Source organism: Lissotriton vulgaris, chromosome 2_2 (assembly GCF_964263255.1).
Source record: "Lissotriton vulgaris chromosome 2_2, aLisVul1.2, whole genome shotgun sequence".
NCBI lineage: Eukaryota > Metazoa > Chordata > Amphibia > Caudata > Salamandridae > Lissotriton > Lissotriton vulgaris.
The window spans coordinates 133,799,267-133,813,044 of record NC_141688.1 but is presented as its reverse complement, the minus strand read 5'-3'; the positions used below and the strand labels follow the sequence as shown (position 1 = coordinate 133,813,044).

At 40.9% G+C, this 13,778-nt stretch overlaps 1 protein-coding gene across 1 annotated transcript in view; it reads right to left on the bottom strand.

Annotated features, from left to right (window-relative positions):
• Window positions 1-13,778, bottom strand: part of KIF3A (kinesin family member 3A) — a 332,918-nt gene that overhangs the window by 90,384 nt on the left and 228,756 nt on the right. The window contains exons 11-12 of the mRNA XM_086959471.1: window positions 10,162-10,342; window positions 7,067-7,177 (exon numbers count right to left, since the gene is read on the bottom strand). Coding sequence (XP_086815597.1) covers window positions 7,067-7,177; window positions 10,162-10,342 — 292 coding nt within the window. The remainder of the gene's footprint in view (window positions 1-7,066; window positions 7,178-10,161; window positions 10,343-13,778) is intronic.

Sequence of the window (13,778 nt, the reverse complement as noted above, 5' to 3'; positions counted from 1 at the left end):
CGTGGGTGATGACGAGCTGAGCTCGTCATCAGCATCGAAAGGGTTAAGCAAGTCACCCGTGTCCAAAATAAACGAGGGCAGCGATCTAACATGTTCCTGCAAAAAATAGTCAATGTACCTGCTTACATTTTCCAAGATACTGTTTCTGGCGGAAATGATTGGTCGGCCAGCAGGTTGTTGGCAGTTTTTGTGGATTTTGGGGATAAAGTATATAATCGGGATCGTTGGACGATCAATTTTCAGGTACTTATATTCGTCCATCGTCAGTTAACCTTTACTCCTCCATGCCAACAATTTGGAATTGATTGTATTACTGGTCAGTTGTACTTCCTTGGTGTTAGTTCTTTTGTAACACTCACGATCATTTAGCTCGTTCAAGGCCACCTCCATATACATTTTGTGAGGCCATAAAACTACATTTCCTCCCTTATCTGATTGGCGAATGACCAGGTTTTTGTTGGTTCGTAGTTTTTTAATCAGTTTGTGGTATTCCATATCACAGTAGTTACGTCTTCTGGTAGCATTAGAAATACTGATTTGCAAACTCTTTAATTCTGAGGATACTCTGTCATGGAACAGGTCCAAATTGTCCTTTAACATCAGGGGACAGAATTTGGATTTGGGTCTAAAAGGAGTTTTTTCTATTGCTGAAGTTGGACCCCAGCCGGGGACCAATTGAGCAGACTCTTCTTCATTTTGAAGTTCCATGAGTTCTTGAGTCAATGCTTGTCCCATGATTGGGGGACTGTGAGGTGCAGTAGTTGGTTGAGTTGATGGACCTATTTCATTGGTCCTGTGCGTGCTGTGATATTTTTTCAGCTTCAGCTTTCGGACATATTTAAATAAATCGATTTTTGTGCTTGCATAGTCAAAATCCCCACAGGCGCTGTAAGTTCAACCCAGCGATAGAATAGCTGTTTCGCCTGGAGTAAGCACTACATCCGACGGGTTGACCACTGTTTTTGCATCTATTGTTTTTGCACCTGTTTTTGTTGCCACTTCGCCCGTTGTTTCTTTTGCCTCCCTCCCGCATTTCCTCCTCTTGTTGCACTTTCTCCTTTCGGTGGGTTTCCTGTTGAGGATTTGTTTGCGGCGGCTCCCTGGTTGCCTGAGCGAAGGGTCAACTTTCGATCCTGTCGAACTACCTCCAACTCCTGTGCCAGGGTAAACTTGCGAAACCCCGACCTTTGACAGTGCTTTGACTCATTTATTTATATATATATATATATATATATATTTATATATATATATATATATATATATATATATATATATATATATATATATATATATATATATATATATATATATGTATGTATAAATATACACACAGACACACACACGCAGACAGACACACACACACACACACACACACACACACACATACACCCTTTTTTTAAACCACACAAATCAATACAATTCAATTTAATAATGAAAGAGTGGCCATAGGAAGACTTCCACAAACCTTCATTTAAAAGAAAAGAAATTGGAATCGGAGACATTATTATTAACCAATAGGCTGCCATTACAAAGAGTAACCATAAAACTGGCACTTTGCCTTTAAGAACTTTACAGAACCAGTATCCCATCATGGCGCACAGGTGACAGTTCAGTCAGGTAATTTTTACAGATAACAAAGGAATCCTGCATACAGAATTTGTTGAGACATGCTAGAGCTTTGGTTTATGTTTAGGACTTCGATGAGGATTCCCCTGGAAGGGAACTAGGATTACAGGAAAGCAATTTATCCTTCTCTTCCAGGGGATCCCCATCAATAGTCATAATCACAGAATGGAATAGCAAGTCCATCCGACAAAGCGTTGACTTAGCAGCAAAGAACAGTACCGAACTTTTAACCAAACATTTTCCTCAAACAAGCCTGTCCCATTAGAGTGTCTGCTTTAGCATCAGAACCCAGGCAGTATAGCCTAGTAAAAGTATGTGCAGATTTCCAAGTAGCGGCTTTACACATTTCAGAAATAGGTACATTTGAAACAGAGCTGCAGTAGCAGCTTTCCCCCTTGTAGATTCTGCTTTACTTTGGGTTCTCTCTCAGGCGGTACCTGGCAGTCTGAGGATATACAGACTGGTGGTACGAGTTTAGCTAGGCTGCCTTTTCTGGTACGTAACACAAGTAAATGATTCAGAAAAGGCCAAGATATGTTGCATACTTTGCTGCCTTATGCCTCCATAGCCCTTACTTGTCTTTCTTGATGTTTTTCTTAGATGGTACATCCTTTCAATATAACTTACTGCCAAGCAAAGGATATAGAGGTTATTGGGGCTATTTTCAGATGGTTTTCGTGCCACAGGAGGGACATTTCACACGCCGTAATGGCACACTGGCTGTGGAGAAAATTGTAGCACACTGCAAGTCAACTTTTACCAAATGCTTAAAATTGCGAAACACAAAAAGACGTTGTGTGGTTTTGGCGAATTTTATTTTGGTTTAAATATAGGGACGTTTTTTTAGTTTAAAGTTACATTATTGAGGGACCTTGTTGATCAAAGGGGTTTACTAGTAGGTGCAGGTAGGTAGGATTCACTCACAGCTGAGGTATGGTATGGCACCCCTTGCCAAAGCACTCCCTCTTCCCTTTTTGGAGAAGGATCCAGTATGTAGGCCTTGGAGTCTCAGAGACTCCTCTGGGAGAGCCCACTGAGTAAAGGGAACATCCGCAACAGAGATAGAGAGGTGATACCACTTCCCCTGGGATCACACCCTACTGGACTTTGGACGTTGCTTTGACTCGTCTACCGGTTTGTGTCCCCGTCGCTCTTCCCCTCCTCTTTCCATGCTGTGTCCGTCACCCTCCTCTTCTCTTTCCCCCGTCATTACTTCTCCCCTGAATCTTTCCCCTTGCCTCCTTTTCCCCTTATCTATTTGTTCTTATTGTTTTATCTCGACCTTACAAGTAACTATGTTGGCATGCTCTAATAACTGTGTAATCTTTGTTAACGATGTAACTTGTAACTGTGATCTGATGCTCATGCACAGCGCTCTGATACCTCCGGGTCTAGCCATTGCTATATAAAACCTTTAAAATAAATAAAATTAAAATTAAATAAATAAGGTCCAGTAGAGTCTCAATAACATAATCCATGCTAAACTCTTGGTAGCTTGGCTCATGAGCAGTCAGGCTTAACATGGGAGACAGGTGTGTAAAGCAAAAGTGCCAAATTGGGACATCTGGTCACCCTTGACCGGGACAAAGTCAAAGCTTCAGGCCTACTACGATGGAGCGTGGGTTGGAATCGATGAGCGGTAGGGCCCTTCTGACAGACACCTTTTTGGAGCTTTTTCGCTCGTCGTCATGTTAGACTCCTCATCAGGCCAGGTTGCAGTTAAAAAATGGCAGCTTGCTTCCATGCAATGCCTCAAGGAATCCTGGAGGTCTTGGTTCTTGTCATCAATGGCGAAGAGCTCCGCAGCTTTCAGCTGGGCAAACCTGGATTTCAGTCCAAGTCACGGTTTAACATCGCTTGCTTGACTCTCAACGATGGGTCGGTCAAATTATGGAGATTTTATCAAAAAGTCATCAAATCGTCTCAAACTTCTGGAATTTCTTTCAGAAGGTCCTTTTTCGGGTCTTGAAGTGTCCACAACACCAATCCACAGTTCCAGAAGGTCTGAGTTGAGTTGCTCCTTGAACACCAATCCACAGTTCCAGAAGCTCTGAGTTGAGTTGCTCCTTGGAAAAATGAGACTACAAGACCCACAATGCACCTGGTGAAATCCTTCAAAGTGCAGGCAAAGCTAGTCAGCTGGGTTCTTCTTGGTGGAGATGAGGCAGGTTGAGCTATTTTAACGAGTCCACTCCTTAAACTGTCAAGGCAAGGAAAAGTCCTTCTTTTGGTGCAGCGCCAAGTGTGCAGCAGGTGCAGTCCTTTTGGTCCAGACCAGGGATTCAGCAGGGCGGTTCTTCTTGTTTCTTCCAGGCAGGGCTCTGAGTTGCTGGGCAGCTCTCCCATATTTATCCATGTTTCCGGGCTGTCAAGGAGGGGAGGTACCCCTGACCAATGGTATGTAGTGTGCCACCGTCTGTGATTATTACTCCCCCTGAAATGTGGCATTTCCTTGTCCAAGAAAGCCCCCTTCCTGCTTTTGCTCTGCATGTGCAGATTTCTTCCCACCACATGTTTCTTTGTTTCCTTGCAGGCCATTTCACACATGGGAGAAGTATGGCTCAGCCTGTCAATGGCTGGCCAATCAGGAGAGGCTGCTCCAGAGCTGAATTCAGGCACATCAGTAAAGCATGTTCTTTAACTTCTTTTCCGACAGTTATAATAAACACAACCTTGGCAAGTTGCTGGAATTATTCTTTTAACACTTTGAATTATTATTGTACCTTACTCCGGTCAATAGATAGACTTTATTATTGTTAAATAAAGTCTTTCCATGTTAGCCTATGGAACTAATGCACTTCAATGGGGAAAAACAAAGTTGGTAGTTTTTACCCTCACCAGGGCATTTAAAACCACTTTTATAATGTCCCTGTTTATTTTAACATGACACCCTACCCTCTGTACACCTAGGGCACAATTGGCATGTAAAAATAAGTTAGTTTAAGACTTTGGTAGTACCTTTAAAGTGGAATTTGAATATTGTTTTATTTGAAAAGCAGCCTGCAAGGCAGGATTGGCTTTTAAAATGACAGATGGGCACCACAGCAGTGTACACTTTAAGTGTATTAAATCTACTGGGCCTCTAAACCTAGAGGCTCTACCATATACTAGGGGCTCACAGGTAGGTTGTCATACCAATTGTAATTACTATTTCCATTTCCAAGCTTTATTTCGATTATTGTAGACCATAAAAGCAAAAGATAAAGTACATACATCACTAAATTGTAAATATTACAGAATATAGCCATTAACAATTGATTGTACAAATTTCATGACATATCAAAAAATTTAAAAAGCATTTAAACCAGTATATTCATGATTTAATAAGATCAAAGCAATGGAAAACGGAAGTATATTTAGCATGTACTGGAGGGGTTTAAAAACTTGCAACGCCTGAGCCACATGGAGTTAAGGAAACGGGACACGGCAAAAACAATAGGGGGGTTCGTTTCAGTTCTCATAACTCTGAACTCTGTAATTACACCTAATTACCATATACCTTCGAAAACGAACACTGGACCTGGGCCTGGTTAGCAGGGCCCAGAGCAAAATCAGTCAGTAACCACCAGTATCAGTCAAAACATGGGGGTGATCAGGGTAAAAAGGATGACTTTCTCACAAGGATAATGGGACTATGCACTTTAACATAGCTGTGTCAGCCTAGGAATTTAAAGACACAGTACTTTTATTCTGTATATGATGCTAGGACTTCCCATCTGCATTGTTTGCCTCCCTGTTCTTGTGAAAAACTTGGCAGCTACTCGTTTTAAAGGGCGCTGTTTCTATCAATTTAGAGATGAAAGGAATATCTTTCAACGCAAAAGGTGGTAAACTTAGACAAACCCATCATAAACAATGCTCCGGAAATTGACCTCAACGGTAGGTGGAGATATGCGGTGCTCATGAATGAAGCAGATATGTCTAGCACTGAAGTTGTAACATTCTTTCATACTATTACTAGGACACAATTAAATAGTTGCCATTTACTCAGCAACAAGCTGAATCTTCAGGCATCATTGCATGAATCCAAACATTGGTGTATGGCCCTTAGTCCCGTTTTTGCACAAGTACAACACTATGACCACTGCAAAAATGAACAACTTCATATACTGGACATCATAATCCTACACAAAGATTATCTGGAGGTCTGTGGAAACCGACATAAGCATTTTATGCTGGATGCAGTAGCAGTTTCCAATTCCTCAAACCTATAAACCTCTCCTATAGAGTTCTAAAGATCAATAGATGTATGTTCTAACGTAAACCCATATTCTCAATAACAGACACTTGAATTTACTCTTTAAGGTTCTTCTCTAAATATATATATATGCTGGGGGCAAATCTTACCAAGGCCTAAAATTTCCCAGTGCTCTCTGTGTTTGGAGGAGCCATGAATATGGTATCTAGCTGGAGAGGAGTGCTCTGTGGGTCTCCAGATTTCAGGATGATTGACACCCAAGTCAATGTGGAGGATATCTAGGCAATTCCCCTCCTATTCTGCACTTAACTGTTGCTGTTCCATGACCTCAACCAGAAACCTACCAAGAAAAAATAAACTTTTAGGGTTCAAAGCTTTGAATGACATGCGAATCCTGGGGCTCTCAGCTATCCATTAAATCCCAGGGTGGGCATCAATGAAAGATATATTGCTTAATTCCAGTCATGGCAGCCAATATTTTATTTACACTGAGGGCTCGAATCTCAGGTAGATCTACACATCTCAGAGTAGCTGGTAGTCGTGCATGATGGGGTAGTGGGCTGGAGAGGCTAGCTGCTGATATTTCGTTTTGTCTGGAAGAAGACAAGAACAGGAAGCAGGCGAATATCAGTGACACTTTAATATTGGCTGGACCAATTTTTTGTCTCCATCTATCCCACTCACTCAATTACTTATCCCTTATGGGCTGTGTGTAAGGTATGTGACTATGTTGCTTAAATGTTGTAGCAACAATTACATTTGTTCATATCTTGCTTCGCCTTTTCAGTAGTTCAGGTTGTTTGATCTTACTGTAGGCCTTTTATCTTTGTAGATTCCAGCCGGATTTACCTGCTGAAATATAACAAATAGTATCATCTTTATTGTACCTGGTAGGTACAGGGTGCAACAAATATCGCACCATTTGTAATTGAGATTCATGTACACGTGCTTGAGAATGGATCGCAATTGAACAGACCTTTCAGAATAAGCGATCTTATTTACAGAAGTAGCTCCTATAAATGTCAAAATGTTGATTCACTCCTTAAAGGAATGGCCCTATGGAAGCATGTACATGTCAAATGTTTAAGACAAAACCAAAATTAAGAGTTTATCTTTTCAGTATAAGCTGTGCGTCTGACAACCACAGAGCACACAAACCTACCATTTGGACTGTGAACACTTACAAATGGAATGCATAAAAAACAAGCAGTATTCATCAGTAGAAAAGCTTTTCAGACAAACCTCTGACTTAGCAGCCATAAGCATTGTCCACACTTTCTTCAGCTTCTTTGTTTTGCCCTGCGCTTCTTCTTGTAAACTGGTATACTTCTCTTCAATATCTAATCGTTCTTGCTGTAAGCAAAAATAGACGTTCAATTAAAACACCCAATTTGTACAACAAAAATGTAAAACAATGAAAAGACAGACAATTCACAAACAAAGTAATAACTTATACTTCTGGTGTTTCAATGTTAGCCACGAAGTCCCGCTAGGTTCATGTGGGCTTGAAAGCCTTGTAACCACTAAGGAATTCAAGGACAGAGTGACTTGCACCTGTATGGGTTGACACACAGAGGATGTTTGTGTACAGGTGTGTAAAATAAGAGTCCCTACATCAAGAGGCAATTTTGCATCAGGTCCCCAAAAATGTGTGAACTTGCAGTTATGGTGTTTCAAACTGTGACCAGCACTCAGGTTGACCGTCCTCTCACTGTAGAAAAAGCTAGATACAGTTAGTTTTTGCTAGGTTCGCGTTGCATATATATGTGAAATACTCTTCTTCTGTATGCATTGCTCTTTAGATTTTGAAATAACTGCAGATTCATCAATGTGTGCTTTGTTTTCTCAATAAATTTCTAATTTGTTTTTACAATATCACTGTGGACTTTAGCTAGTTGAAAAGAAAGCATGAGAACACATTCTCCTTTTGTATGGCCAAAAAGAGTGAATAAAAAGAAACAACTTAAAGTAATTATCATTTATACAGAGACACAATGCAAAAGGGCATTCAAGTAACTACAAAATTCGTACAATGCATACATAATAACAGCAATGTCAAAAGGTCTTGTGGTTTGTATAGATGTTCCTATAATTGAATTAATCGTTTAGCAGCATGAACCACAAAGGATATGATTCCAGTTTAAGATGTTTCACTTGTGGGAAAAAACCTCAAGACTTACCCCATTGGCCCTGGTTTGCTGTAGGGATGCAGCTGTTAATCCTGATTGCTACACATGATGGGGCCTCCTATGTGGGCTCTAGCTAGTTAATAATCAGTTCTTTGAATGTTACCACAGGTTCACTGGGTACCAGTGTAACCACCTAGTGATGTGCATGATATGATCCTGATGTCGTGCGCTGCTGACTGCCATAGCCACAAAATGTTGGAGAACGTATAGCTCAAACTGCTGTTTGTAAGTGGTTCCCGCAAGTGATGTATTACAATAGAATACATTTAAAACTAGAATTCACGTGTCTGCATGGCCCTAAATTCTGTGATAAAAAATGTTGGACACATCACAGAAACTCGATATTAAAAGTTAATGGGAGAAACTAAACCACATGGACTCACATAAATCAAAGAAAAATACATTCTTAAGGTTTTAACCTTTTTTATCTGGGCAGTATTTTTTTCTTTTTATGAAACTTCCTCAGGGTAATCAGACAAGGTGAAGATAACTTGGTAAGTCAGTAACATAATTCTGAAACCCAACCCCCAGTTTGGTCTGCAGTAATTTTAGTGGCTATACAAATAGAGCAAGGAGTAATGGAGATGCCTGCAGGACTTCCATTGTCACAGCAGCTGGATCCAAGACTACCTTCTCTATTCTCAGTCTTGACATCCTCTTGCTCAAGAAAGATTCAAACCAAGCGGACACCCCAATCACAGCCCTCATTCTAGTGACTTGAAGTAAATTATGCAACATGTTGAATGCTACAGTCCAACATCAATAGTAGCGAAGGATCTACCTTACATAGTGCATACGTAAGGACTATTCTGTCTTTTTCCTGGTTCAAAACAAGTCTTATGGTCCCTTCAGACTTATAGTCTCTCCTCCAGAGACTGTTAATCTTTACTAAATGCATCTCGAATAAGGGTAGCAGCTGTCTAAGATTTTAGTAATCGAAAAACTAAGCAGGTCTAAAGGTAAGAACATGGGTGCCACCTTCAGATTTGGTTAGAACACTTATACATCTGTCTAGTTTTTTTTACAGGTATAGCTTCTCAGAAACTGAAAAGCACTTCTCCCTCTCTTTCAAGAAGATGGTATTTACGCTCCTACATATAAGATGTGTATGCTGATGGATTTTTTACTTTAATTTACCCAGCAGGCACCTCACAATCAATGCCAGAAATAGAATTTATTAAACCTACAGTTTGACTTTAACTCTTCAAAATAATGTATTACTAAATATTCACCCAGAAGGATAAACAGTTAATAGTATAGTAGACAATTATTTAAATGATTGTTTTGACAGGTGAACTAACAAGGGATCTTTTGCATACTAAATGCAATACCTTACATAACACCAATGAGACATAATCTGCATAGCAAGATAATAAATAAAGGGAAGAGATGTTAAAGCCACATTAGATTAGACATTTGGAAATATTAGTCTTTATTCCTTTTCATTTGTCAGTCAAGCCACATTAAGTTAGACGCTGCCAAATGCATGGCTCATATTTGCATTATGCTACATATAGAAAGAAATTTAGAATGCTGTGAAATTAACTTTAATTGGTGCTAAATAGTTGAAATCCTTATAAAGATCTTTATTAAACCTACACGAAAAGGTGTAATTTAGTCTGCATCTCCTAACAAAATACTTAACATTTACAGTTTTCAACTTTCTTGCAATTAATAGGTATTCCGCTCAAATACTTACATTTGCTTACAAAATAAAGTGCAAATTTAGCAAATATTTTTTGAGTCGAAATGGCATGCCCAGTTGATTAGTTCTTCATGTGATAAAAATCTAAGTGCAATTGCTGAACAGGCAACCTTAGAGGTTCACCACTATTTCTTTCTTAATTAATCTTGTTTATTCCGGACTTTGCACTAAAATCCCCAGAGAACTGCACTTTTTCACATATAAATCATACATAAATGCAAAACAGTTGCTACAAATAAATTTAAAGCACGGTTAAAAAAAAAAGAGTGAAAATAACCTTAGGAATTGAATTGTAAGGAAAAACACAAGCAAACATCTAAGGTTCCAATAAAGATTCCACAACCAAGCTTTAAACCCTCTACCTAACTAAAATATTGTCTACAGGTTGAAGCACAAACAAGAAGAACATAAATACAAAACCATTTAAAGAAATAGTTACACACCTCTTTTTCCTCAAGTTCCTTCCGTAGCTGTTCTCCCCTCCTCCTACGTTCCTCAAGCTCATTATTTGACTCTTCAAGAAGTTTCTCCTGCTCCTCTGCTTTTGCTAGTAAGTCGACACCTCCCACAATAACCTTCTTCTCCAGTGCAGACAGCTTTTCTAGGAGAGACTGATGATCTTGTCTTAAGTGAAACAAAAACAAAACTTTTTTTATAAGTCTTCCTCAGACAATAAAAGTCTTTTAACATAAACCTTCCTAACCTTTCACGTATCGGTCCAGATGCTTATAGTAAGGGGGACTCAACTGCCCTAAATGAAAAATTAGGAATCTTTGAAGAGACTGATAAAGAGTCCGCAGACAAGTGGGTCTTCGTTCCTAATCGGATTCTTCAGATCTGGGCCAGCAAATGCCAGGTCAGTTACTGATACAACATTTTCCTGTCCATAACACATGACTGTTCGTGGCCACTGCAGATAGTAGGGTGGATTCAAGTGGGTGACAAGCAGGCCACAATTTCACCACATGTGTAAGACTAAGATACAGTTCAGGATAAATCCCCCACCATGCTCCCATAGTGGTTCCAACCACTTCCTGGACTCTGGTTTCCTTGTTTTTTACTGTCTACTTATTTTACATTGTATCATAACAACCACATTCTCATATGAACAGTGATAACAGTTATATGGAGAATTACATGTTTACACCGTTGTTGATGCAGCAACAAGTCCATATGGAAAAGACGCTACAAATGAAGTGAAATACAACATCACATAGCAAGACACCATTGTGTCCATGTCTAAAGTATGCTATATTCATGTTGGTTTACCACACTGCCCAAGGAATGCGCTGGGTTCTGTATCTAGGGGTCCCACAGCATCCTATATCAGTCTCAACCCGTAGTATTTTTATCCAGCGGTCCCCCAATATGCGAAAATTCTGGGGGCAGCCTCTGCTGTGATATGTGAACTTCTCTGCTGCTGCATAGAGATCCATCCCCCTCTTCCTTTCATGACGAGTAGGAACTTCAGCCGCCCCCCCCCCCCCCCCCAACTGCCTAGCCACATCCTGCTTAGCAACAACTAGGCCTAAGGTAGTGAAGATATGGTGGAAATGTGGAGCATCAACATCGTTCAGGATACCCAGTAGTATGTATGTGTAATCTACCGGTAGTGTGACCTCCAGGATGGCTATGATTTTAGTCCAGTATGCCAAAATGAGGGTGCATCCCCATGTGTGTATGAAGTCACTTCTGGCATTTTGGCACCTAAGGCACATCGGGTCGCAGCTTTACCCACTGTATGGAGCCCATCTCTATCATAGTATACCCCTTGTAATGTTTTATACTGGATTATGCGCAGTCAGGACTTGATGGCCACTTCCCTGGGGTGCATGAGAGCCGCCTCCCAGGTAATATTCTCTAGTTCTTCTACATCCCGGTCCCAGCATTCCCCAAGGTGACACAGGTTATCAGGCATTTTATTGTTCAGTTTGACAAAATGACCAGCACCCACTACCTATTCTTTTACAAAGATAATTGTACATTCCGTTGTGCTCAAATCAAATGATGCACAGACTGCATTCAAATTTGTTTTAGAAAAAAATCTTTCTTCATGGTTCTTAATTTATATTGTTATTTTGTCACATGTTATGCATCACCTGTAGCCAATGCATTTTGTGTATTATTAGAGACTTCTTCAGGGCTTTTTTTAGTAGCCACCCCCGTACAGAGTATTTATAGATCAATTTTTTTAAGCCAGGGATAGGCTTGGTTGATATAGTTGTGATCTTAGTTTGTAAGCTTGAAGTTCCAATTATATGTGCAGAAGCATCTATCTTCTATACATCCGTTTTGTGCCCAGGTGCTCAGTAACTCTTCTTTGTCTTTTGCACTATATGTTTGGAATCCGTTTTGCTTTTGAAACTGATTCCGAACATACTGTGCAAAATACAAAGAAGAGTACCTGAGATTTCATTGCCAACCTGGGCACGAAATGGATATATGGAAGATAGATGCTATTGCACATATAATTGGAACTTGTAACTTCGAGCGAACAAACTAAGTTTACAACTGTATCAACGAAGCCTATCCCGGCCTAAAAATATTAATCTATAAATACTCAGCACTGGGGTGACAATATTGTAAAAAGCCCCGAGGAATCTCTAGGAAGAGAGGAAAGGCGACGTCTAAATGTGATGGACAACATATGACAAAAGAACAATATAAAGAACCATGAAGAAAGATTTTTCTAAAACAAATTTAAGTGGAGTCTGTGCATCATTTGATTTAAGCTCTTCAGAATGAACAATTATCTTTGTAAAAGAATAGGTAGTGGGTGCTGATAATTTTGTCACAATAATTAGGAGATTTACATCCTCATATGGTGGATTAGGAGGCTCATCCTCCAGATCAGAGCACCACTTGTTGACACTATATCTCCGTTAATTATAGGTGCGGTATGAAAGGTCTCAGCCTCAATCTGTAAGTCATTTGCTTTATTTTATTGTTTAGTGTTTTGTGTGTAAGGGATAATGCTCCGTTGGTAAATTCACCTTTGTCGCGCCTGACATTTTTTGTGGGTTTACCCCCAGACGTTTTGCTTTTTGGCCTCCTGTTTTTGAACTATCCATCATTGTCTTTAGGACTCTGGGCACTTTGCGACTGTTATTCGGTGCTAAAGTGCATATGCACTCCATATAAATTGTGTTATTGATTGGTGCATCCATGATTAGCATATCTAATTTACTAATACATCCCCAATAATGTGCACAGGTGTGCCCAGGGCCTGTAAATCAAATGCTACTGGCGGGTCTGTAGCACGGATTGTGCCACCCACACAAGTAGCCTTTCAAATGTGTCTCAGATCTGCCACTGTAGTGTCTGTGCGCACAGTTTTAACATGCTATGTCGATCTAGCATGTGCACCCACTTGCCAAGCCTATCCCTTTCCTTTTATTACATATAAGTCACCCTAAGATATGCCCAAGGTAGCCCCATGGGCAGGGTGCAGTGTACTTAAAAGGTAGGACATGTAGTGGTGTGTTTTTACATGTCCTGATAGTGAAATACTGTGTATTTCGTTTTTCACAGGCGCAGGCGATTCTAAACTGGCACGCGCATTAGCACGAGCGCTGCGCGAGGCTCCCACACAACACACGCATACATAGAAACAGAAGCGCGCACGCACACACACACACACACACACACACACACACAGCACACACACACAGCACACACAAACCCACAAACACACACACACACACACACACACACACACACACACACACACACACACACACACACACACACACACACACACCGGCCCCCCCTCTCCCCTTTAACTTACTGCTCCGCACCGGCAGGGAGAGTTGACGCTGCGGCTCCTATCCCGGGACTCCCTCTTGGTCAAGGGAGCCCCGCAACACGCGTGCAACGTCCTGTTGTCGGCCCCGGGGGCTCTCCACGCTCGCAGGAGCCCCGGGCCGCTCCACGCATTTCCTCCGCCTGCCTCCTCTTCCGGTCCGGACGCGGCTCCGCCCCCGTCACAGGCGACCTTGCCTGACTTCCGGTGCGGCCGCGGCGGAATTCCGGGGGCAGTAAGTTATTGTATATTTGGCTG